Source organism: Neodiprion virginianus, chromosome 2 (assembly GCF_021901495.1).
Source record: "Neodiprion virginianus isolate iyNeoVirg1 chromosome 2, iyNeoVirg1.1, whole genome shotgun sequence".
Classification (NCBI taxonomy): Eukaryota; Metazoa; Arthropoda; class Insecta; order Hymenoptera; family Diprionidae; genus Neodiprion; species Neodiprion virginianus.
In genome coordinates, this window is record NC_060878.1 from 24,008,961 (window position 1) to 24,034,807 (window position 25,847).

A 25,847-nucleotide genomic window follows, 5' to 3' on the forward strand; every position below is an offset into this window, starting at 1 on the left:
GGATCAGTATGGCGTTGGATGTCTCGCGCGATGGATGCCGTTGGTTTATGCTTTAGCTGACAGCAGTATAAATGTTATCATTTGTCGTGTTTTGAATGGCCAAAAATTCGAACCATACCACAGTTCTTCGCGATTGTGTCACGCGTTTTTTCCATTCGCGTTCCATTCATGCGATAAAACATAGTTAATTAATATCGGTAGTTCAGTAAACGACGACGACACTCTGCTGCGCAACGTAAATAATACGTACGTCATAAGACAAACGAGATGTTCACCCACCATGGAGGTTGTAACTATATCAGATGTACTATTTTTCAACACTACCGCAAATCACAGCAATTAGTGAATTCGAGGCGATAATCAAACATAGATTATATCAGATGTAGATAATTAGATGCATGACAAAACAACTGTCAAATTACACACCCGATGAAGGCAAAAAAGACAAATCGTGATTTTTTTCACGTGGATAAGATAATCTTAACCAAAACCTGCGCATCCAAATTATTTATAACATGATGAGGTATATTTTTCGTTTGATGCTTTACATTGTCGATAAAGATGCTGCGTAAGTTACATGTAAACAAAATATTTCACATTATGTTTGCAGTTGTGACGATGACAATGCGATCAGCTAGCAACTGCGTGTTTATCACTTTTACACGTCATAAATATCTCGATTTCGCAAACAACAACAATTGCGCAAGCTTACTTGAGTTTGATAGAAAGGTATCATCGAAAGGAATTACAAACTTATAAGTAATTGCTGCTGTGTTAGGCAATTGCCCCACATGTATAAAAGTGACTCGGCATTTTTAATTACAGAGCTCTGTCAGGAAAACTTATCGAGCTAAATTATTAATAATCTAAGAGTCTAGAAATTCACTGCCATTCAGTATTGCAATTTGGAAAAAATGCACTATTCGTCCAATCGCATTGCATATCTTGGCTAAATTGCCAGTAGAGAATAATTTGCTTAATCTTTGGGGTCATACAGTTGGGTTGAAAACCTATTCGAAAAATAATCATGATTAAACACGGGGTTAAAAAGTATAACTAAAATAAATCAAGTACATGTCATCAAAAACCTCTCTGTGACACTGGAAAAGGTTCTACAACATTGAATTTTCACTGTAAGCACCTCATTACATAATACAATATCAAAAATCGTATTACGCTACCGTCTTTTTACCAAGCAAATCCATATCGCTTGTCTAATTTTGACAAACAATAGTTTAATTTTCATTTTGACATTGATATTCGTGAATGGAGTTTTCACAAATCGTTCCGAGTCAAAGTATAGGTAATGGTAATTTATTTCTTGGTGAATTACAAATTTGACATCCGTTACTTACAATAACCTTCCATGTCAAATTTTTTTAATCACAGATATGCTCAAGAAATAATCACTGATATGATCTTTAGTGATTTCATTTATAAAGAAAAGTGCTGTTTCTCGATGGGATTGGTTAAACTACACGAATCTTATGTTCAAGATAAAAGAAACATTTCATTTCTCTTTTGGTGTTAACTTGAAATTCAGTGTTTAAACATTTTTTTCCAAATCACACACTTTTTATTTGTATTTAACTTGATTAGTTTGAGTTGTGTTTAAATAAATTTTCAACCTAACTGTACGTCTTACAAATCCATAAATTAATAAAATACATAACGGATGTGAGGATACGAAAATATACCAAATTTATACACAGAGAATTTCTATTCTTACAGCAAATGAGTTTCTTACTATCAATATTTTAAATTATCATGGTATGGAAGTAAACGCTGAATATATAATACAATTACCACCCTCGTGTATCAATGCATTTTAAGGAGAAACTGAAAATCGTTATTTCAAAACTTTAGGATCGTGAGAAATTTTGCCAACCATAACGAAGCAAAATATTCTCATATTTAGGATATTCAATTGCTTCGAAGTTATTAAGAAATTGCCGAACAGTGATTTTTGTTACTGTGTTTATTGAAGTTAAGATTACCAACTTCGACTTTGTTTTATAATATTTAAGTAAGAAAGGTTATCTAATTTCATGCAACAGAAAAGTTTTGACACAGCATTATTCACCTGTTACGAATAATCAAAGGAAGTAATCTTGTGTTTTCTGTTCAGGTTGTCGACTTGTTTAATCAATTCAACGAGAGTCTGGGGTCATATGCATTTTCAAGATGGATTGGCCAGTTTGTGGAAGATTATCAGGCATCAAAAGCTCTATTCCTAGGTGCGATCGGTCTTTTATTAATCCTGATCATCGTGTCTATAGTAGTACTGCGCAAATGGAAAAACAAAGAATTCTTGCCAGAGGTAAAAGAATTCGTTGGCGTTGGAAGCGGCAGGCCGCGATTCAGAAAACGAGACAAAGTATTATTCTACGGTAGAAAAATGCTCAGGAAAGTGAAATCAATTAGCGGCCAAGTACATCCTACTGGACAAGGGAAAAAGAGACGCGCCGTTATGCGATTTGCCAGAAGATTGCTCCAGCTTAAGAAAGAGAGCGCCCCTCAACAGTTGAAGGCAAGTTACCACTTTATATTTGCCTTTGTGTGGGAACACATACGTTCAGTCTACAATTGAGCACAGAAAACCCTCAATTACAAAATTTCCTTTCGCATATTTTTAACCATTATTCTCTGCTTTTTTAAATATAACATTCAAAATGATTAAGAAGCTTAGTTGGCCAATGATTTTTAATACGATGACGAGATAGCTATATATTGACTATTTACAAAGTATTGCATTCGTAAGCTGCAAAGATACCTTAAAAAATCCAGAAATAGAAAATACTGGAATTATAAACCGAAACTTAGTTACCAAAGTTTTATTTCAAATTCCTTCCAAATCGTTAAAAATTCACCAATTCGTTCCATTTCGCTTCTTCTTATTTTGGCATTGTTGAATATTTAATTTTACAATATTGCCCCGATATTGATATATTGAATTGACCATTGGGAAAAAAGAAAATCTGTTTCAGTGAATTCATAGAAACTGACGCACATTTATTGTACCTTACTTACACAAATTAGTTTTTATACACTCTAGAGATAGCAACTATTTGTGTAACATTTTTCAGACAATCTCTGGAAATTCTTATGATGATTGAAATGAGACAAAAAACATTAGACTATGTTTAAAAATACCGCAGTTGAATTAATTTTAACATTCTAACTATAAAACTTTCTCTCAAGTTATTGATATCTTAGCTTGTGTTATTCAAATTCATTGAGATTCTTTTTTTATAAATAGTTTTTTCTTGTTCCTTAATTTCTGACCTTTAAAATATTGTGCACACTTTTTTCCAGGTACTGGAACCTCCGGCTGAATATTTGGAGGAAGATCTCGGCCCAGGAGACAGAGTGCCGCCAGATGCGTTGTACATGCTTCAAAGCATAAGAGTATTTGGTCATTTTGAAAAGCCGGTTTTCCTCAAACTATGCAAGCATACAGAGATCATGAATTTACCCGCTGGCAGTTATCTATTCAAAATTGGAGACCCAGATGTGAATGTATTCATCGTCCAGCAAGGGCTGGTCAATGTATTTATTGTAGGAGCCGATGGTGCTCAAATTTCTTTGAAACTAGTAAAAACTGGAGAATCCGTAACTAGCTTACTCAGCTTTACAGATGTGCTTACTGGTCACACTAGCTCTTACAAAACCGTGTCAGCCAGAGCTGTTGAGGACTCTGTAGTTGTCAAACTGCCGATGAGTTCTTTTCAGGAAGTAAGTATAATGCTTGACGAAAGATAAGTTCAGCTCAGATAAAACTAGCCCAATGAACAAAAATGCTTAGCTGGTTTAGCAGCAGAACTGTAGCAAAGACTATTAAGCTAAAAATAATTGATGCATCGATTAATCGAATCCAAAAAAATAATCGAACACTACTCAATTGAGGTGGTAAAAATTAATTGATTGTTTCGCTTTTTTTTTTAAATAGCGCGTATGAAACAAAAATTGCGTATTTTTGCCTCTTAATTTTTTCTCCCTAGTGGCTAAGTTTAGTCTGTTAGATGCTCAAATATGCGAGACCGAGGCAAATTTATCTTGCGGGAAGAATTTTTAAGTGTTGAATGATACGAAAAAAGAAAAATGTGTGCATGAAAAAAAAAACAGTTTGCAGAATTAGGTACAATATTTTGGAATTAATTACATCTAAATAAGTAACATTGAATTATAATACCTGAGTTAAATATGAAAGTTCATATTTCGAAATCTAGGAAAATTGTAGGAAAATTTTGAGAATTAATATGTCAAGAGATATTCTAAAAAGTTGTGTTGCATCTCCATCGAATAGTTTATGTTACTCCCAAATTTTATTCGAATTGATTTGGCCGTTTATTTCGATAACAAGATGTATGTAAGCGGAAGTGGTAGAAGTTTCGAAACTTCTGTGACATGTCTATGTTCAATATTTGATATGTCACTAAAACTTGGTCCAAATTGTTCAAGCCATCCCTCTGTAATTTACAATATACGAAATAATTACTGGACACTTCGAAAATTCGCTATTTGGCAATCTACCGTGGTAGATGCTTGGAAAGTTTGTCGAATCAGCTTGACCTAATACTTAATTTCACACTAAACGTTCGTCCAAATCGATAAAGCCATTTTCTCAGCATTCAGGATACAACACTTCCTTCATACACATGGATGCATTTGGCAAATGTATAGAAAACAGTGGTGTAATCAATAAAACATGTTTTCAAGTCGGAGATATTTTTTTTCTTCGAAGCCACGTTTTCTGTGAAGACAAATACATACTGAATGTTCCCAATTAATCGAGTATATTTGATTAATCGATCGACTCGATTATTTTTCCTCACAATAGATTTTTGTTTTTTACTCCCACGAACAATGCGATACAATATCAATTTATATGACTAAAGTATCAAATATTATCATAGCTTTGGTTACTTAGTACCTATTTGATATAATAAGTGAAAGATAAATATTGAAAGATAATATATCACTTGAAATTGAAAAATATTTTGAATGGAACTATAAGTTATCAAAAAACTGTTCCGCCAAAATTTTGGTTTCAAATGTACCGTTTCAAAAAAATACAAAATGTTCGATTAATCGATTCATTTTGACCAATTCAATTGAGTCGTGTTCGATTATTTTTTTGGCCTCGATTAATTGATGTATCAATTTTTTTTAGCGAAAAGGACATCGTTAAAATACAAGAAGCACTCCACTTTGCGCTTGTGTTTAAAAAGGTATTTACTTATAGTGAACGCGATTGAAACTATAAATCTACATATAACAGAACTTTTCATTAGCTCAATTCTGCCTTTGTAATAAGAATTTGTATTGATATTTCGCAGGTATTTCAAGACTACCCAGACGCATTCATTCGAGTCATCCAAGTCATAATGGTTCGTTTACAACGCGTCACGTTTACCGCGTTGCATCAGTACCTGGGCCTGTCAGCAGAGCTGGTGAATCCAGGAATGCAGAAAAAGAAGCAGAGCCCATTTTCTGGTTCTCCAGTTCGTTCTAGAACTAGGGAAAATTTTACTGGACAGGGTTTGGATACTAATCCCAACACCGTCTCGGGACACATAGAGCAACCGGTGGCGGGATCTAATATTTTTCATCGAGATTGCTCGGGACTGATATCCCAGCCAATTCCTATTGCCTCTAGTCGTCGGTAAGAAATTTTCCCCTTTCTTCCTTTTCAAGGATGTTTATGACATACAATCAAGTAAAAACTATACCCAAAAATCACAAAACGAAGCTTTAAAAAAGTTAACTGAAGCTAGTTCCGTTGAATATGCTAAAAAAAAGAAAATCTTCTTGAGAATCAGAAAGAGTTTTTTGACACTAAATTTCAATTGTAAACACCTTGTTGTTAACAACGAAATCTAATTACTTGACTACTATTTCTATGAAAAGTATAGTACTTCCGATTTGAATACAAAATAATTTATTCTGTGCAGAAATGAACTCCCTATAAATCGTCTATGATAGCTTTTTTCATGAGTTTGTCAATTGTTAGAAAGAAAAAAATATCGACTATGCACAATCGTTAAAATTTGTAAATGATAAACTAATGATTCAGCAATTCAGCATATATTATTGCTATCCAAAACTCATACGAATGATTTGTCAAGAATTCATTCACTAATAAAATGAACTATTGTTTACAGAAGTTTATCAGAAAAGCATTATAATTTGCTGGAGAAATAATGATATAATAATGAGATTTCTCTGGTGTTGTTAATACAATAAGGTCTTTACAACTAAAATGAAGTGTTTTCAAATTAGTTTGTAATGCAACTAAATTACAGTAGAACCTCGATTATCAGTACCAATTGGGACCGAAACTAGTTCGGATAATCAAAAGTTCGGATAATCGAAACGTGGGTTTTTTGGGACGAGATCATAAACAACACCTTTACATAAAAACAGTACATACATATATATTAAAATTTGACATACATATTAACGTTGAAATATATATATATATATATTTTTATCGGGTATATATATTAGTGTTTCAAAAAAAAAAATTTGGGATTTTTCTTAACGCTACCCGATAAAATTCCTGTTTGGGACCTAAAAAATAACCGCGTAAAATTTGAGCCACGTAGCTTATGCGTAAGAACTGCCGCAATTGATTTTTCGTTTTTTTTTTTTTACTTTTTCCTAAAAATGTCCCAAAATATAAAATATTTAAAATTTTGAAAATTTCTCTGATCTGACCCCATTTTTGAAATCAGCGACCTCGAGAACCTTTATAAACCCAGCTTCAAAGAATTTGACTTTAAGGAAAAATATATGCTTCAAAGGGTTAAAGATTTGAAATATTTGATGGCAAGCATAAATTGCGAAGCTTTTAAAAATGATGCTACTGAAGAAACAAGCCGTTTTTTAAGATAAGTTAAGAAAGTATAAATGAATAGGTCAAAGAATCCTTCAGACTGGAAGTACCAAAGTTCCAGTCCTCTTCTGAATCAAAATACGCCAGATATGGTGCCAGAGTGCGATTCGCATTGGCCAACTCTGCCGATGCCGAATCAACAAAATTCCCAAGGTGCTGCACCGGATCTCATGCATTCCGGCAGTGGTAGCGCTAATAGAAAACGTCCAACCAACGACGGATCGCATCAACAACATATGGATGAACAGCAGTTGATTCAGTTGGCGACGGATGCGTTTGTGCGAGAACTGGGACTAGAAGACGACACCATTCTTAAAGATGGAAAAGTCCAAATTCGGGAGATTCCAGGAGGTACTTACATCATGAAAGAAGAATCGCACAAGGCAGGTTTCTAGTTCTGATGTTTCATTCCAAAAATTGAATCCTACACTTTCTAATTCCACTATTTCTAATAACACACTGTGATCTGATTTAGGATGTTGCACTGGTTTATGTCATCTCAGGATCTCTAATCGTCAGTCAGCGTGTCACTGAAGGCAGAGATGCTGATCAAGAAGTTCACATGTTCAGTACACACCCTGGGGAAATAGTCGGTGGCCTAGCCGTGCTGACAGGAGAGCCGTCGTTTTACACAATTAGGGCGAAAAATCTGAGCCGCATTGCCTTGCTCTCTAAAAACACGTTCTTTGCAATCATGCGAGAGAAGCCTACAGTGGTTCTTCATGTTGCCAACACCGTGGTCAGGCGACTCAGCCCCTTCGTTAGGCAGGTAAGTACAAGATGATATATGAGTCTACAAAGACCAATCAGTGGATGCATAGATCAATATAAGGTGGGTTAACTTGATGCAATAGGGAACCTGCATACATCTGAAATCTCTATATTCCTCTATTGGACTCGAAAGCAGGATGAAAAATAATGAATTTCCCAAGACAGTTTCTTTTTTTTTTTAAATTAACTTAAATTAAAATTAAAAAACATGCAAGTTCCCTATTAACATTGCTAGAGATTGTTTGAACTGTTTTTTCCTTTGCCATAAATTTTAATTCAAATGGTGCAACACGTTCATCCTTAACTCTTGCATGTTTACATTTTTCTTTCCATGCGATTCACTTAAACTTTGCATACATGGGGGACCCCAAAAGGTCGCTGATTACGAATCTGAACTCGAAATTTGAAAATTCAAAATGGTGGATCCAATATGGCAGACTAATAAAAACAACAATAAGAAAATTTTTTGTTTTGTATTAAGCTTGTGTAAAAAATGGCGTTCGGATTTTTATGGTAGACTAGCAGAAAATTCTCTTTTTCGTGGAAACTGACAAATTTCGATAATTTTTTATATGTGCTATTTTTGCAATAAATAAATGAATAAATGTTATATGTTCTTCACACTTAGGAATATTTCAGGGGTCATGTAGAAAAATTCGAGAGTTCTTACCAAAATAGTAGTTTGATAAATAAAAACTGCAAAAAAAAAGTGGGATTAGTGTCCCACTGTGAATTAAAGGGTTAACGATCGTAAAACAGGGATCCTGGGATTAATATGAGCTATTTATATGAAACTAATATGAAAATAATCATACAGGTAGACTTTGCCCTGGATTGGCTATTCCTGGAGAGTGGTAGGGCCTTGTATCGGCAAGGTGCCGAATCCGACTCAACGTTCATTGTATTGAGCGGACGTCTGAGGTCTGTGATCACTTATGCAGACGGGAAAAAGGAGCTGGTCGCAGAGTATGGAAAGGGGGATTTGGTTGGGATAGTCGAAATGGTTACTCAGACTGCAAGATCCACGACTGTAATGGCTGTCCGAGATTCGGAACTCGCCAAACTCCCCGAAGGCCTCTTCAATGCCATCAAACTCAGATTTCCCATCGTTGTAACACGGTTGATCAACTTACTCGGTCATCGCATACTCGGCTCTTGGAAACGTTCCCAATCCAATACAGTGTCAAACGGAGTAACGTTAGTTTTTTCAATATAAATGTAATAGATACTGTATTCAGCTTACCAGATCGAATCATACGGTCAATTTCCCTGAACACTTTCCATTCTCTTGCCCCTTGCGTTCAGATCCAATCGAACATGTGTTAAAAAAAATCAGCCACGAATTATTTTCAGTCTTCCTAAATTGACAGTTTCATTGTTATGCCAATTGGCAAAATTGTATTTTAGTGATTCTCCGATCATTAATATAATCTACATATTATATTAATATATATGATCGTTACTTGTAATCTGGGTAGGTAAATTCTGTAGAAGTTCTTGCATCAAAGCTTTGCAGCTTCGTATGGAGTTTTCCATCTCTGTTTGAAAACAAAGTAATGTTTTTTACCGACAATCTGCGTAAATCGTGTGTAACGCGAAGTGTAATGTAAAAGTGCCCTAATCTATCTGGGTATTTATACACAGCATGTCTTTTCCAATTCTACAAAGCATCCATAAATTTCAAACCGGCCGGACAAGTCGTTCAGAACTTGCAAGTAATAATATACCTGTCGCTGTGAAATTTTACTACACTTTTACCCCATATTTATGGGTACATTATGATTATGACACACGATTCAACATTGAATGTGAACAAAAAATTTCAACTACTTTCTTGGTAGCTAGGAAATCATATCCAAAAATTGAGTTATAATATATTATATGTTAAGGTAATATCATTTAATTGGTGGTTGACTGATTCATTGATGATTGAACTTTATTCGAAAAATCTGAACGATTTCGTAGCTGATCCTTTAATATTTACGAGAATTGTGTAAAGAGGGTGAGATGTAGAATGCAGTTAGAGAAAAGTTTGTTCGATTTTGTATGAGATGACCCACGTAATTTTCAACTACACGCAAGTTTTTTACATTTTTTAGGAGACGGACAGCTGCAACGGTGGATGCAAGACCATCTCAAGTGAACTTTTCAACAGTAGCGATAGTTCCAATTTCAGAAGACGTTCCACTCACTGCTTTCACCTTCGAATTATACCACTCGCTGTGCTCGATCGGACCATGCGTACGCCTGACGTCTGATGTTGTTCGAAAGGTGATTTCACAGCTCTGATTCCACTCTCACCACTTTACTTACATACCTTATTCATTTATCACGGCTTACAGACATTGGGTGCTTCCATAATGGAGTCGGCTAACGAGTATCGGTTAACATCGTGGCTGGCGCAGCAGGAGGACCAGCATCGCATTTCATTGTATCAATGCGATTCGAGCTACACACTTTGGACTCAACGCTGCGTCCGACAAGCCGATTGCATACTCATAGTTGGCTTAGGCGAGAAGCCGCCAAGCTTAGGTCGGATTGAACGTGAAGTTGAGAGACTTGCTATGCGTACTCAGAAAGAATTGGTGCTACTCCATAGAGAACAGAGCGGCCAACGACCCAGTAACACTGTTCAATGGCTCAACATGCGATCCTGGGTCTCAAGTCATCACCACATACAATGCCCGAAACGGATGTTCACCAGAAAATCTCAATATCGCATTGTAAGTTGGTTTTCAAGGGCATTGCAGTTCGCGGAATGGAAGTAACGATCAATCGTTTTTATTGATACTAGATACTCAATTTTATCTGCGTAATGAATAGCGGAAAACTCATATTTTACTGCATCGCTAAACTAAAATTCAGCGTGTTCCTTTACAGTTACTATTTGCGATAATAAATCTTCGTTAATGTCATGTAGTACTTTTACCACTACCGACAAAGCAAACTCACCCTTTTTGTTCCTATATTAAATAATCAAACGAAGGATAAGGGTTCAAATTTCGACGGTGCAGCGCCTTTTTGTAGCAAAATCCAGGAAAGTTACTCATATCCCGAAAATAGTTAAAAAATGTACGGTTTGTTGGCACATGTTACTATTCTCTCATTTCCCGGATTTCAGAAGCCAAAAAGTGCACAGCTGAGATACTTTGCGCAATTCCGGAAAAAATTAGGAGTAAAATGAGTATCGAGGGACTGTTTTCATGTAATACCGAGGTCGTTAGACGAGAACTAGGAATTACAATAATTTCGTAAACCTGAGCTTTCTTTGGTAGGCCGTTATCGTTAGAGCACCTTTTATTTAAGTTGTCGTTCTCGTCTCTGAAATCCGGGAAATGTGGGAATAGTAACAACCGTGTCAAAAAACCGCACATTTTTTTACGATTTTCGGGATACGAGTAACTTTCCTGAATTCCGCTACAAAAGAGCGATGCACCGTCGAAATTTGAACCCTTTCCGTTCGTTTGATTATTTAATATAGGAACAAAAACTACATAACCTTGAGTGTACAAATCTTGAAACTTTGTGAGAATCTGGATAATATGTGTTCGTTAAAACTACTTTTTTTTTTTAATTGTGGCTTTCCAATGATGGGAAATTATTGTAATCGCTCTAAAAATCAAAGGCTGTTTTCACTAAATCTCGAAGTTTTGAGGTCTACCGAATCACCTTTGACCATTTTGAGGTAGACGCTGGACATATGTGTAATCAATTTGTTATCCATCCAACGATATCTTCAGAATGAATGAACGAATTCTTATGATTTTGGCCGAAATTAATGTGGGTTTTCTAAGCTTAGGACTTATTAGATGTCAGATTTCATTGGCCCAGCAGTATTTGAGTTTTTCAAATAAAAAAAATACTTTCTAATAATTCAATCCATGGTATCTCAAAAATGGATCAACGCATTTTGATAATTTGGTCCAATTCAACGTGGCTCTTCTTATATTTTCTATTATTATTATTATTATATCATTATCATATATCATGAACAGAGCAACGGATTTTTTATGAATTGGGTATTAACGAATGCAGTTCTTATTAATTTAGAACTGATCAGATATTAGATGTGATGGGTTTAGTAGTTCAAGTTACTTAAATACCAAATTTGAAAAAAGTCTGTAGTTTAATATTGTTTTCTGAGCTTGAGAGAGAGGTCTGCCAGATTAACCACTTTTTTTTAATTAGTGTCAGATTCTCAATATTATCAACGAAAGCAGATAATTTTCATAGTTAGCTATATCGAGTATACTGTGATTGACCAATCTTAATGCTTTGTAATAATCCTAGCTCCCTGATTTACACTATAAGCACGTTTTTATTTTCTACTTACAGAATGAACTCTACTCAAAAGTGCTGACGTCAGAACCAAACGTGCACAGTGATTTCAGCAGACTTGCACGATGGCTCACTGGAACTTCTGTAGGCTTGGTTCTGGGTGGTGGAGGAGCTCGAGGTGCTGCTCATATAGGAATGTTGAAGGCCATTCTGGAGGCGGGCATCCCCATTGACATGGTTGGCGGTGTCAGCATAGGAGCTTTCATGGGTGCTTTATGGTGTATGGAAAAGAACATTACCACGACAACCCAAAAGGCCCGAGAATGGTCGAAGGTATTGTAAAATTGATCACACACCCCCTCCTACGGTAGTTACAATGTTAGGTTGAATATTGTGACGAAAGGTAAAATCTTTGTCTTCTGAATGTAGAAAATGACCCAATGGTGGAGGCAAATACTGGATCTAACATATCCGATGACATCAATGTTTTCGGGAAGAGATTTTAACGCAACTATTCAAGGGACTTTTGGAGATGTGTATATCGAGGATTTATGGCTTCCGTATTTTACCATCACGACTGACATCACTGCATCTTCTATGCGCACGCACACACACGGTCGGTAAACTGGCTTTGATCACTCTTTATTTACTCGTTTCGTTTCTCTTGTTCTTACAATCCTCTGCTACAATTCTTACATGCACGCTAAGTCCATATTCTTTTTCCTTCAGTTTTCAAGTCATCTTGTCCATGTTGAAATTTAAGCCAATTTCTTATCAAAATTTTTCCTGTAATATGTACACACGTACACACATACGTACATATGTATGGGCCGATCTAACGAATTTTTGGAATAAAAATTTTGACCAGGCCGCAATTATGGTATGTTATAGTGCATACTAGGATATAAAAATTCTTTAATTTTTAAACCTTCACACTGTACTGCTTACGAGAAACCAAGAATCACCAAAAATAATCGATCATTCTTTCCCGATTAATCTAATATAATCGATTATTTTCCCTCAAAATCATTTTTTGTTTTTTACTTCCATAAATGACGCAATACAATATCAATTTACGTAATTAAAGTATCAATCATTATCATTGTCTTACTTACTAAGTACCTATTTGATATAATAGTGAAAGATAAATGAATATTTTCACGTGAAATTGAAAAATATTTTGGATGAAACTATGAATTATCAATAAACTCTTCCACTATTGAGACTATATATTGAAATTTACAAAATATGCATCGTTTCCAAAAATCACGAAATAATCGATTAATCCATTAAATTTTACAAATAAAGTCGAGGCGTGTCCAATTATTTTTTTGGGTCTCAATTAATCGATGCATCGATTATTTTTAGCTTAGTGGCCATCGCTATAAGGAACACGTTATCGAATTTTAAAAAATACGACCCTATGTACTTTTTGCGGTAAATAAATCTCATGCAAATATATTTTGAAGTAAAATTTCAGAAAATACCAGAAAACAACTTCTTTCAACATTTTCAGTCCTGTATATGTAAAAGACGAAAAAATTATTTATTTTTTTCGCCATTCTCCTTGTTTTTTCACACTGGGATGAAAATGGGATTATAATTGAATCCGTATAAATATATATAGGAATACAATATGTGTTTAGAAAATTCGAGATCTGTGGAATATCCATCCCGATTGAATTATAATCCGGTGCAAACATTTCAAGCATACACTCCGGAATACTTGCTTTGTCGTAAAAAAATATGAACTTTTTATTTTTCATTCCCTTCGTGTATGCATAGAACTGAAAATTTCTAAAAAATTTGTTTTTTGGTAGTTCCTTAGCAGAAAAAAAGCTGCACACAAGTTGGTTAATCGGCCCATATATGTACCTGAGAATACGACACAAGTATTTGGATATGTGTACTCGATGAGTTAAGATTTGGACAAGTGGTTTCACGCTATTTAGAAAAATTTGAAGAAAAAACCTATATACTCACAGAACTTAAAATTTTTTCGAATTTTGAGGAATCGTCGTTTTTCTTGACATACCCACCGTAACGCTGTGTGATATTTGTGATATTTGACCATAGTTTGAACTTTTCGTTGTTTTACGTTTGGCGTAGTTTACATGATCATATATTTTATCATCAAATGAGAAAATACCAAACGATTAAAAAAAAAGGAAAAAGAAGCTTCTCAACTTGAAAAGTTGTTCCTCAAGACTTGTTATACGTAGTAGAGATAAAAAACTTTGCCTTCCTAAACATTCTCATGCATTCTTTAGATATTATTTTAATTTCTTTTCATATTTGACAAAATTATTCTTTTGAACTGGGTATCTGCAGTCGAAGGATAGAACACACTTAAACAATTTACAAATTCATATTTTAGATTAACTTCGTCAAAATTCTCGGCTACACGCGATATCAAAAAAATTATATTCTAATTCGATAATTACAACAGTATGAACGTGTTATTCAATCAATAGGAATTTGCTTGAGTTTTCGACTGCATGTAACCACTTAGCTAATCGCATTTTAGAGAATTAACCGAAACCATTTTGTACAAATGTCCTGGATTTTTTATATCGCACGTACAAAAATTCTACTATTGAATGTTAAACATTGCTGCAAGTCAAGACTTCGTCAATCATCGCAAATCTGGCTCTACCTTCTAAGCACATTTATCATCAAAACAGGGCAAGACAGAAATAAAATTGAACCTTGTATTAATCTTCGTTTTCACTCTAGCTCTGAGCAATGAATATGTATCAATTTTTTCTTTTTCTCTATTTTATTAAATCCAAATCACTAACATTTTAAATCACGCATCTGGGACATTTGTTAATTTATATGTTTTTCCACACAATATATTTAAGTTGTACATTTCTAACTGGCTCGCCACTATCTCAATTACGCAGGAGCGAGCTCTATGGATAACTGTTGTTGACGTACTCTCCAATTTCTGTTACCCATCCATCAAGTTAATCTGAAAAGAAAAAAAAAAAAAAATATGCACAATGTTTTCAAGTACAAAAGTTCGCTTTCTGACAGTTGATAAGTAGAATTTGATGTCACAACCTACTCGATATACTGCCATGAAATTATGTTCACATATTGAATAATTGTCTGTGTTTCACTGTATTTCACTTTCATATGTAGAACACAATAAATTTAAGCATATTTGGGTGCAAAAGCTTATCTTACCGAATGAAAAGGAAATACAAAACAGAGAATTGAGGCAATTGGTTGTTGGATATTGAATTTTATTTGTCATGAGACAATCCCAGCCCCGAATGTTACAAAAATTCACAAAGCTATTAAAAAAGTCGTGAAGAAAATAGTTAAATAACATGACTGGTTTGTCATATTCAGGATCGCTGTGGCGTTATATTCGGGCTTCGATGTCATTATCGGGTTATATGCCGCCGATGTGCGACCCTGTCGATGGCCACCTCCTCCTTGATGGCGGGTACGTCAACAACTTACCAGGTAACACGACACAAAATAAAACTTCTTTTCTATTTCATTGAAAATAATGTTTAAAATAGACAAGCATGAATGGGTCTCACATTTTCATAAATTCACTGCGATACTTTCAAAAGTAACAAGCGTTGGGCAAAGTGTTCGAACATTAGTCACCTGCTTTTGAGAACGACGCTACTTAGAGTCATTGTTGTTCCGAGGTATTACTCAAGAATGAATCAGCCTGACGGTCTGAATCGAAATTTAGAAAACGACAAGACACCGTTTTCGAAAAATCTGGAGTAGTGTTATTTTAGTGAATAATGTTGAAAGCGAGTGACAAAACATCCGTACTGTATAATAGAAATGATTTTTATGAGTTTCGAATGACATAAAATAAGGTATCAACAATTTGAGGAAAGATTTTATAATTAAACCATTCGAAATTATTAAACTCTGGTGTTTTTGACCCTATTTTAATAATTTTTATTTTATATTGCCCACGGAAAAGATCTCCATAGATATCCTGAGAAGAATTTTATCAATAGTTATCTCCAGGGCGAATAACAATAGATTCATTTGAAGATGGTATAATAGATGTTGGTCAACAATTACATTTCTACGTTACAGTTGTACGGTAATGTAAGATTTCCCGAATTTTTTTCAGAATAATTTGTGAGGAGTGAGCAAAATGAGACCATAAACATTAGAATCAGATGGAAAATACCTTTTCCAATTTTCTGATATCTCAACTTGTGTGACTCGAACTTACTTACAGTCATTTCTTTTACATAGTATGGTTGTTGTTTCAACATCTGATCTGTATTCACCATCATTGCAATGAATAACATTGCTGAAGATTTTTAACGTGGATTTTGTTTATTTTCTAACTTTCGATTCAGTGGTCCAGCTGATGACTCTTTAATTTCTGTTGAAATGCAATTTACACCAATTTAAACAATATCCAAAACCAAATTCTCCTCATTTAAATATAATCTTCAAATAAAATACTCAACAATACTCATTTTAATATATCAAAAGCAGGCAACTTTTGTTTGAAACATTTTTCTAGGTTCCTGTTATCGCTGTTGAATATAACCACGTGTTTGATTTAAATGGGATACAAGCTTCTATAAGACTTGAAAACAAAAATGAGAATCAAACTGTCTTTCTTTGAAAAATCTAACATGTTAACAATTGTGTAAAACCTCTGTACAACCTCATACAGCCATTCTATCTGTGCTATGCGATATCGAATACGACCAGATTATTTAGCATATCATCTTTCAAGCAGTTACGTCTGTTGCTAATAATAATCAACCTTTGATGGTTAGACTTACAAATTTTCAAAGAGAATTTCTTCCCTTGCTTGAACACAAAATGGAACCAAAATGTATAGCTAGTCGTTATCGCCAAACTCCAGTGTACATTCATATACATTGGTTTTAGAGCTCGCTCCCGTAGCCAAAAGATGTATATATAAATGTAAGAAAACAGATCATGAAAAGGTTAGTTTCCTTGAGACAGGCTTGTTATGGAGGTACTGCCGGGCGAGCATGTCCATAGCTGGTATTTTTCCACCTATTTGCGATCCAGCTGACGGACATCTTTTGGTTGACGGGTGCTACGTTAACAATGTACCAGGTATCATGTATTTCGTGATAGTTAATTACTCTTAAATTACATTTGCAAATTAGCTAGTTCATGTTTTTGATTTTTCTTCATATTTTTTAATTTTTTTTTTCTTTCGACAATTTTACACTTTCCATTTGATCACATTTGTTCTACGGTATTATGTAAATACTGCTCTCTCAACTATGTCCGATTGAGGATGGATGGGCATACCATCATACCGTCTGTATTTAAAGTTGGGAGAAGAGAAAAATCATTTCAAAAATCTCCAGCAGTGTTATTTGTGCTAATGATGACGAACACGAATAAATCAATATCTGTACTACGCAATACAGATGAATCTGTGCACATTCGAAGAATACAAGCTGAGGTATCGACTGTTTGAGAGTTTTTAGAATTAGAACATTGAAAACGAATACACTCTTTTTTTTCATCAGATTCTCATGGGTCTTGGTTCATTTCGCTCGCTAATTAAATGACCACAGATTGTTTGAAAAAAATTTTTAAGACAAGTTTTGTTGCAGCATAGTTATAACGAGCAATTTTAATTGTAGACGAAAATCCGTTTTACAATATTTACACTTATCTGGATTTATTCATTCTGGTCGTAACTGTTAAAAAAAATGTTAAATACCGGAATATATTAGAATCAGACCAAAAACTTGAGAGTTTCATCATTCTGAAATTGTTGATACCTCAGCTTCTGTTAGTCGAATTTGCTCAAAATCATTTCTATTACACAGTATGGAAATTATTTCATTGGTGTTCACCATAATTGGCACGACAAACATTCCTAAAAGTTTTTTTAAACGCAATCGTTATTCTTTCCGCATTTTCGATTCAAACCCTGTAGCCTGTATATGTATATGTTTAATAAAAAGCAAAAATTTGGACCCATTGAATGCAGAAACAATCATTCCAATCGCATAAACTGGTTAATTAAGATGCAAATGATAGTTATCAATTTTGTTCATAATTTAGCAATGGTAAGTTATATTCGTGAATCATAGCTATTTCACTGTCAGTTTCTCTCTTTTCCCAATTTATGACTACATTTTCTCATTGGCATTGGCACTCGTATGCAAGTATGACATAGTTTAAAATTCTGATCATTCTAATTTAGAATCTTTCTTCTGCGCCCAACACATTTTCGATAAATCTTATAACAGTCTAAATCGTCAAGCTCTAGGCTGACAAATGCTGAAAAAAGCACGGCTGTTAATACTAACGATTCTGTAATCTCAAAAATACATATGCCAGGTCTTTACGTCGGAAACTGGAGAATTTTTCATTTCTGAGATGTGTTAAATTAATTATACTTAGTCAGGGAATGAAAAGCGAGGTTCCTTTAATGCTGCATAATTATTTAGAATAAAACTTTTTACAGTATTGACAGACAATTGTAACACACATACATTTGAAAAAATTTACAAATATACACATTGCATAGCACGCACATTATAAATCATGAGCCTATCGAGCATGTCTTGTTGATTGAGAATTTGGCAAATGTATATCTATATATTGCTTTCTATGATACATACACCCTTCTTACTTTCTATCAAAGCTGATGAAATGCTTCGACAAGGAGCTCATCACATACTGGCAATAGATGTTGGTTCCCAAGATGACACTGACTTGACAAATTACGGCGATTCCTTGTCTGGCTGGTGGTTGTTGTGGAAACGCTGGAACCCGTTTGCTACAACTGTGAAAGTTCCAAATCTCCCCGACATCCAGTCTCGATTGGCATATGTCAGCTGCGTTCGCCAATTAGAAGAAGTCAAGTCGTCCGACTACTGCGAATACATTAGACCTCCGATCGACAAGTACAAGACCTTACAATTTGCAAACTTTGACGAAATCAAAGATGTCGGTTATCATCATGGTAAGCGTGAATTATTATTTACATTTATCCAAATCAAAATTTGAATTTTTACTAACTGTTTACGTTTTGTGGTCTGAAGAATAAATTAAGTGAGTTTTATGATTTCGGTTTCAATCAAAGTGGCTCTTGGCAACATAGAACCGATTAAATTTTGCATTCGATCAGTCTAGCAGGTTTAGAGTTATTTAAATGACATGAATTTAAAAAATTTTTTTTTATTTATTCACGTTTTTCGAGCTCGAAATGCATTTAAGCAGGAAATATGCAGGCTCAGTCATCAAGGTTAGCCAGATTAATCACTTGTTTGAGCTTGTTATATCAAAGCGATTGATCAGTACTTGCGAAAACAATCAAACATCTTACGACAACTGGTTACAGGTAAAACATACTTTGATGGTCAACTGAAGGCAGGAGTATTACCAAGATTCAATGCTGACCGAGAACATGCAAAAGCAATGCAGGCTAAACACCAAGCAGCTAATCAACAGCAATACCAAGCATCCGTGTCAGCTTATACATTCACCGATTTGGCACAAATGGTTTGCAAGGTATCTCGAGGCAATCGTTACGTCGATTTAGATCTTGATTCCGATTCGGAAGAACTAGAAGAATACGAAGCAGATTTGGAAGAGGATGCGCACGAAGTTGGCTATGCCTCCGAACCTACCGCTGGGATTCTAGACCAGGCGAGTACACTCTTTGACTGCACGATTCTTCATCACATTACATTTTCATTTGAGTCAATTTAGCCAGACTGTCATCCTCGGAGCCTTCGATTTAGCTGTGATGTATTTTTTCAGTTCGTGGCAACAGTTAAATTTAAAAAATTCGTATCTAAAAGGTTTACTACAAAAAAAACTTCAAAATATACTGGAAACTTCATACAAATTTAAAAATAAACGATAACATCTCTTAGCTGAACTAAGTTAGAAATCTTCAAACTAGAATCCTGAAGTTCCGAGCCAGTCAGTACGTACATACTCAACTGAAAATATTCTCAGATAGGTGCCCGTGATAGTTAGGTTCTATTTCACACTTACTAGCATCTGTATCAATCGATGCTAAGATATTGACAGTCTTGGGGGTGCAATAGTGTGAATGATAGTCGTCACAACTTTTAATCACTTGAATTAGTTCGAAGTAACTGCTTGAGAATTCAGAATTTTATAAGTACTATGGAACTTTCGCGAAAATGGTGAGTTTTTCCATTTAAATTTGTGTGTGAGGATGATATAACGTGAAAGAACGCAAGCTTTTTGAATGTTAAAATTCATCTTTAGCTAAAAATGTATCACTTCGAAGATCGTTCTACAGGATGAAATGAAATATTGTGTCTAAATTCAGCTTCGCTTTAATTGTATAATTCCTAGCGCTTTTTATTACATTTAATCAAATTAATACTTTGGCATAGTTGTTTTGAAGACTAATGATCGTTCATGTATAAAAAATCATGGGTTAATCATTGTGTACGCCTTTTAAAGAAAGAAATGCTACATTTTTCAGCTAGGACCATCACTAGGACGTTACGGACATTCTCCATTTTCTCTGTAGCTGTGCATGGTAATTAATATAGTATCAACGAAACAAATTATCCCCGTAACAGCTATAAGTTTATGCTTCATTGATTTGGGTTGGAATTAACTGTGGCAATTTTCAAGTGTGATTGTTCGCTAGTAGTCAAATGCATCTTTCCAACATCATTCTGCCATATTATCATTAAAACAGAAACGGAAGACGCTAACTATTTACGTAATTTTATCAATGCCTTTGGAAGATACTTTCCAAGTTGATTATTAAAGGCATTGAATAACATGTCTTCGACAATTGTTTTTATTTTTCAGAGTCCGGAAGATAATCGCCTCAGACGAAGAGCCGGAGGTTCCCTAAGTTTGTCAGAAAATGAGGCAGAGTGCGAAATCGACTATCATTCGAAGATATTTTGATCCCGTTAATGGCGTAGGCGGAAATCTTCAAACTTCTGTTGATTACTTGTAAATATTTAATTATACTAGAAATTTTAGTTCGTCTTCTTTCAAAAGTACAAACGTAATCCACGAAAATTCGCAAGCAGCCGAAAGCTTGCTTGCATTGTGGTACACCTATCAATGCAATGTACCACTAAAGTACATATTAATATTGTTATTATTAGTGTTAAGTATGAATAATAACTCTATTGTTTCTACTGAAGATTTTTGATTTCTTATTTCCATCCGATACAATTTTGTGTAGTGTATCGATTACTGAATAAAAATAAGAATACGAAGAGAGTATAAATTGGTTTGAAAACCTGAGCAGTATGCAACTAGGACGTAAGTAAGTAAAATTATTTTTCGATGAGATCTAATGAAATGGTAATAATAAAACTTTATTCTAAGTTGATTAAAGACGTTACAGAATGTTTATGATCATCTATTATTATCTATTTATGTACATCTTTTAATTCAAGTATTTAGGGATGAATATGATCACATTTATGCAGAAAAATCCTTTTTTTCTTCCATTCTGTAGCAAAAGAAAATTTAGTATCAAAAATACGTAAAAATTTTCACGAAGATGTTATGATGATCTTATGTAGAAAAGTATTCGATCGCTTTACAACATAAAATGAATACAAAGCGAATGACATAAATATTTATCCCCACATGGTACGTTCCCTTGATCAATAAATCGGGAAAGTCCTTATTCGGCATATGTATGACTATTTTTATAGTGTACAAAAGTAGGTTTCCACTTCCTGGAAAAATCTAGGATCCTTAGGAAATTTTACATTTACATTTTAGTCGGCAGCCTATGATTCAGCATATCATAGCTAAACAGAATTTTGCAGTAAAATAAAATCAATGAGAAAGAATGATATTAGCATAGATAAATTTTAACTCTTAGTTTTGATTTGAATTTTAACCACAACAGTGAATCGTCACTGCTTTGTTTATTCCATATTATTTATGGAATTTTGCCCGTCTCATTACTGAATGATATTGATACATGTGTTAAAATTTTGGACCTCGTATCAGTAATTCGTTTTCATAGTTAAATTTGGATCTAAAACTAATAATGCAGCACCTACCAAGTGCAGAGACCCAGTGATAAGTACCTGTGGTTTACCTTCATCATTGTTGGTATTTCTGTGTGAGTAAAACGTGCTAGTGATGTGCGATAATGCTTCGCAAACATTTTTTAATACCATTGAATTTTTTTCACCCCATATCTCGTGATTTCTCATGCATCTTTCATGCTGTAGACTACTTGTCGTTTGCAATTCTAATTGATCTAGCTTAACTGTTTTCCCCGATATGTTTGGTACAAAATAAACTTTTTCAAAGTGTAAACGTTTCAGTGGCTTCAATAGTTTAAACACGTCTCGATCGCCCGTTATATTGAATATCAGGAAACGTTTTGCGCCCTTATTATCTACCTTACTTAGATACCAAGAGGCGCAATGTTCAACACTTTCAGATGTATGAGCACCGTCCAAGTAAAAGTCCATTGTTCTACCACACAATACTTGCGTGCGACCTGGCCACACACAGCAAGACAATGCGAGGGCAGTTTTCTTAGGGGAAATTATAGAGAAATCATTATTTTCATCGAGAGTGGCGGAAACGGAAGAAATTTGAGACTCTGAATGAAGGAGGCTACTATGATGTAAATTCTCTTTGCCATTAAAAGTTGAATTGAACTGTGACCTACGAAGAATTTTTGCAGCACAAGCATTATTGTTTTCGCTCGTATCAATAAGACGATTATCTGCTTCGTTACCGTTTGAAAGCCGTGAATTTCTGTTTGCCATTTTCAGAATCCAAGTGTGCGCCAATTGTACAGCTAAAGACGCATTAATCTCTTGAACAGGACCAGGTATCCCTAGATCTGGTGGATCTCTGGTCCAATAGTAAGATTTGAAATCTGGTACCATTCGCAGCTCACAGTTTCTCTCGATAGCCCTTTGCTTGATAACGTTTATAACATTGTCTGGTTGTGGAACTGTGAATGCGATTGAATTTTCTTTCAATATGCCTGACTTCTGATGCGCAATTTCTTCCAGCGTGTTTCCTAACAACATGGTATGCTCCAATCCCAGACTGGAAATACCAACACACACAGGATTTCTGACAATGTTCGTGCAGTCGTATTCACCGCCGACACCAACTTCAAGAATAACAACATCGATGTCAGCATTTAGAAATATGTGAAACATTAAAACAGTGATGAATTTAAAGTATGCAGGCATATCGGTTTCGCTTTCCTTCTGACTACTCAATTTGTTGAAGACATGCCAAAAATATTTTGCAAAATGATCCTCCTTTATCGGCTGCCCGTTGATTCTTATCCTTTCCGTAACATGTATTAAATGCGGCGAACTATAAAACCCTGTGCGATATCCATATTGGCGCAGTATCGCCTCCGTGAATGCACAAGTCGATCCTTTCCCCTTGGTTCCTGTGACATGGATTATCGACAGTTTGTCGACATCTTCAAGAGTCAAACCAGACCTGTAAAATGGAAAATAATTTAGAGAGTAGGATGTAAAAGAACTGTAAGAAAATGGAAATGTGTGAGAATAACAGGAAATTTTTTAAATCGCAGAGAAAATCAGGCGCTATGATTCAATAAATAATTCCAGGAGCATCCCGAAACTTGTACAGAGTTAAATTGTTATTCTAGTTTTACCAAGGCAGTATTGAATACTCAATGAATGAGAATCAGAAATAAATTTGATACATATATGATACAAAAAATACCCATATTAAAAATTTTAATTGTGTACCGAAAAAGATATTTTTTCATATCTTGAATGGATTCGCTTCCCGAAGAATGATTCGTTTTAGCTGCCCTCAAGTACTGTGCGTTTGTTTGTAAAGTATTCAGAGCACGTATCACGTCCTAGAAGTAAGTGAAATTGATAGAGTGAGTGTGTAAAGTGTGACAATACATTAGCAAAAATAAATACATCTCATTTCTTCTAACCATGATTATGAGTAAGTGATATCTTTGTAAGATATTGCGTTACATTTTAAACGCCTTCATCAGCCATTATCTAATTCTTTATTGTGGGCTGATTATGGTTAATCAGAAGACTTATCAGAGAATCAACACTCAGTCATAACAGTGATAGTGAATTATTATTACATGTTTGAGAATCATCCAACAATAATTATTTAGTGAAATGTAGGAAATAAAGGTTTTATCACGTAAACGATGGCTGTGATATCCGAGTCGAAAGATAGGAAAAAGAGAAACAACTATTTCCAGTTCTCTAACATTATTATTTGTACCAATGATTGTAAGCACGAATGAAACAACATCCCTATTGTGTGGAAAAAATTTTTTTGAGCAACTTTCTACAACGCAAGAATTAAAATGTTCGAAATACTTGAGCTCTGGTATTTTTTATCCAATTCAAATGCATTTGAGCTTATTCTGTTCACCACGGTTTTCCAGAAATCGTCTGAAAAAAATGTAACACATTAGAATCGGGTCGTTGAACGTTTAATTGTAAGACGCTTTACACGAATTTTTCGAAACCTAATTAGCACGTGCTATTCGAATTAACTCAGAATTATTTCTGTTGCATAGGGTCTGGGGGTGGCGTTTTACTTTTTCTCATCATTGGCACAAATATCACCGTTAGAGATTTTTTAAACGTTTTCTTTTTAATTTCCTAACTATCGATTCATACGACACGGCCGTTTCATTCTTGAATATAACTCTGTGACAATAGAGAGCCATACGGGCAGATTTCCAAAGCGTTTTTGTTATCAGCTGCTTGTACAAAAAGAATTATTGTAAAGACGTAAGAATATCTGAATATGTGTTGATAATTATTATAGTATGTCTTTTCCTTTCAATTCACGTGGTGAATTATCAATTGTGTGAGGGAGTGATGAATAATAATGGTACGAAATATACATTAATTGGTGAAAAGTTTAAATTCTAATCGAAAAGCGTTTCAATAATAATACCATTGTTGCCAAATGTGTTTAAAACGGCGACCGGGAATACGACGTACCTCGTAGCTCGTGCCGGTGGAGACAAATCGTCCGCGTGTGATAAGTTGTGTCATTTTCTTACAAAAAAATGGCATATCTCCTGGATTTGATACAGCGATACGGCGTGACGACGCAGTCCGTGCCCTAGCAATTAAAATTCTAAGGTCAGATGGTTCACGGACTGCCGATAACGAGTTAATTCGTATAACACATATTACGTCACGAAGTGCGTCGAACACATTTTAAAAAGTTAACGCGAGCCGAAGTCGCGCTGATGTTAGATTGTTATGTTATTCTGCCGCCAACCAGCGTCAACAATATACCCTCAGAACAATACGCCAATTGTTCATCTCTTCCTTAACCACTTAACTACCAAGGCGTCATAAATTAATACAATGATTTCGGGTATCTCAGGTGAATATTTACTTTTGAAAGCATATGTTTCAATTGTTTTTGAGGTCAAAGAATCCGATTTTATCCATAAAAAATTATTTTTTCCGTGCATTCATACATAAATGGCATCATAGAATAAACTATCATTTTCTCTCTTCGGGATGAATTTTTCTTTTGAAAAACATTGAATGGTAATATTTTTGAGTTCAAATACGGAATTTCAAGAATTATAATACTGAGTCAACGTGGTTTATTATACAGTCTAGCCTATAGCTTATATTAAAAAAATGACTCGGTAATTCTTGAAATTGCGTGCTTGGACTAAAAAATATTATTATTCACTGTTTCTTAAAAGACAAATTCATGCCGAAAAAAGAAGATAGTTTGTTCTATGACGCTATTTGAGAAAATGATAAAAAATTCGTCAACTTCAAGAGCTCAAAACTGTATGAATGCGCGGACAAAATAACTTCTTATGGTCATAATCGGATTCCTCGAACTCAAAAATTCTTAAAATACATGCTTTTAAAAGTAAATATTCACCTGAGAT

General features: G+C 34.7%; 3 protein-coding genes across 13 annotated transcripts in view; 2 read left to right on the forward strand and 1 right to left on the reverse strand.

The window, feature by feature from the left end:
* LOC124298009 (neuropathy target esterase sws) lies at window positions 1–21,104 on the forward strand. Of its 8 annotated transcripts, XM_046749529.1 has the most exons (16): window positions 611–729; window positions 2,129–2,530; window positions 3,316–3,735; window positions 5,340–5,665; window positions 6,921–7,281; window positions 7,374–7,667; window positions 8,487–8,866; window positions 9,769–9,940; window positions 10,012–10,392; window positions 12,005–12,280; window positions 12,377–12,563; window positions 15,308–15,424; window positions 18,597–18,917; window positions 19,296–19,603; window positions 20,421–20,477; window positions 20,759–21,104. In XM_046749529.1, the coding sequence occupies exons 1-15, from the start codon at window positions 619–621 to the stop codon at window positions 20,466–20,468; spliced, it is 4,104 nt and encodes a 1,367-aa protein (XP_046605485.1). In that variant the 5' UTR covers window positions 611–618; the 3' UTR covers window positions 20,469–20,477; window positions 20,759–21,104. The 8 variants fall into 8 exon arrangements, with proteins under 8 accessions (XP_046605486.1, XP_046605487.1, XP_046605490.1 ...); XM_046749530.1 differs by lacking the exons at window positions 611–729; window positions 20,421–20,477 and adding an exon at window positions 1–304; XM_046749531.1 differs by lacking the exons at window positions 611–729; window positions 20,421–20,477 and adding an exon at window positions 1–286.
* The window catches only part of LOC124298012 (folylpolyglutamate synthase, mitochondrial-like), a 7,910-nt gene continuing 1,787 nt past the window's right edge, over window positions 19,725–25,847 (reverse strand). For 2 of the 4 annotated variants that reach the window (XM_046749543.1, XM_046749542.1), the window contains exons 2-4: window positions 24,925–25,048; window positions 23,683–23,798; window positions 19,725–23,407 (exon numbers count right to left, since the gene is read on the reverse strand). In XM_046749543.1, coding sequence (XP_046605499.1) covers window positions 21,928–23,407; window positions 23,683–23,798; window positions 24,925–24,999 — 1,671 coding nt within the window. In that variant the 5' untranslated portion in view covers window positions 25,000–25,048 and the 3' untranslated portion in view covers window positions 19,725–21,927. Of the gene's footprint in view, window positions 23,408–23,682; window positions 23,799–24,877; window positions 25,049–25,847 lie in introns of all 4 variants that reach the window. The other 2 variants (XM_046749545.1, XM_046749544.1) reach the window with 2 other exon arrangements.
* LOC124298013 (uridine-cytidine kinase) overlaps window positions 24,219–25,847 on the forward strand; it is a 15,292-nt gene continuing 13,663 nt past the window's right edge. Inside the window, exon 1 of the mRNA XM_046749547.1 lies at window positions 24,219–24,811. Within this exon, the coding sequence (XP_046605503.1) occupies window positions 24,809–24,811 (3 nt within the window). The 5' untranslated portion in view covers window positions 24,219–24,808. The remainder of the gene's footprint in view (window positions 24,812–25,847) is intronic.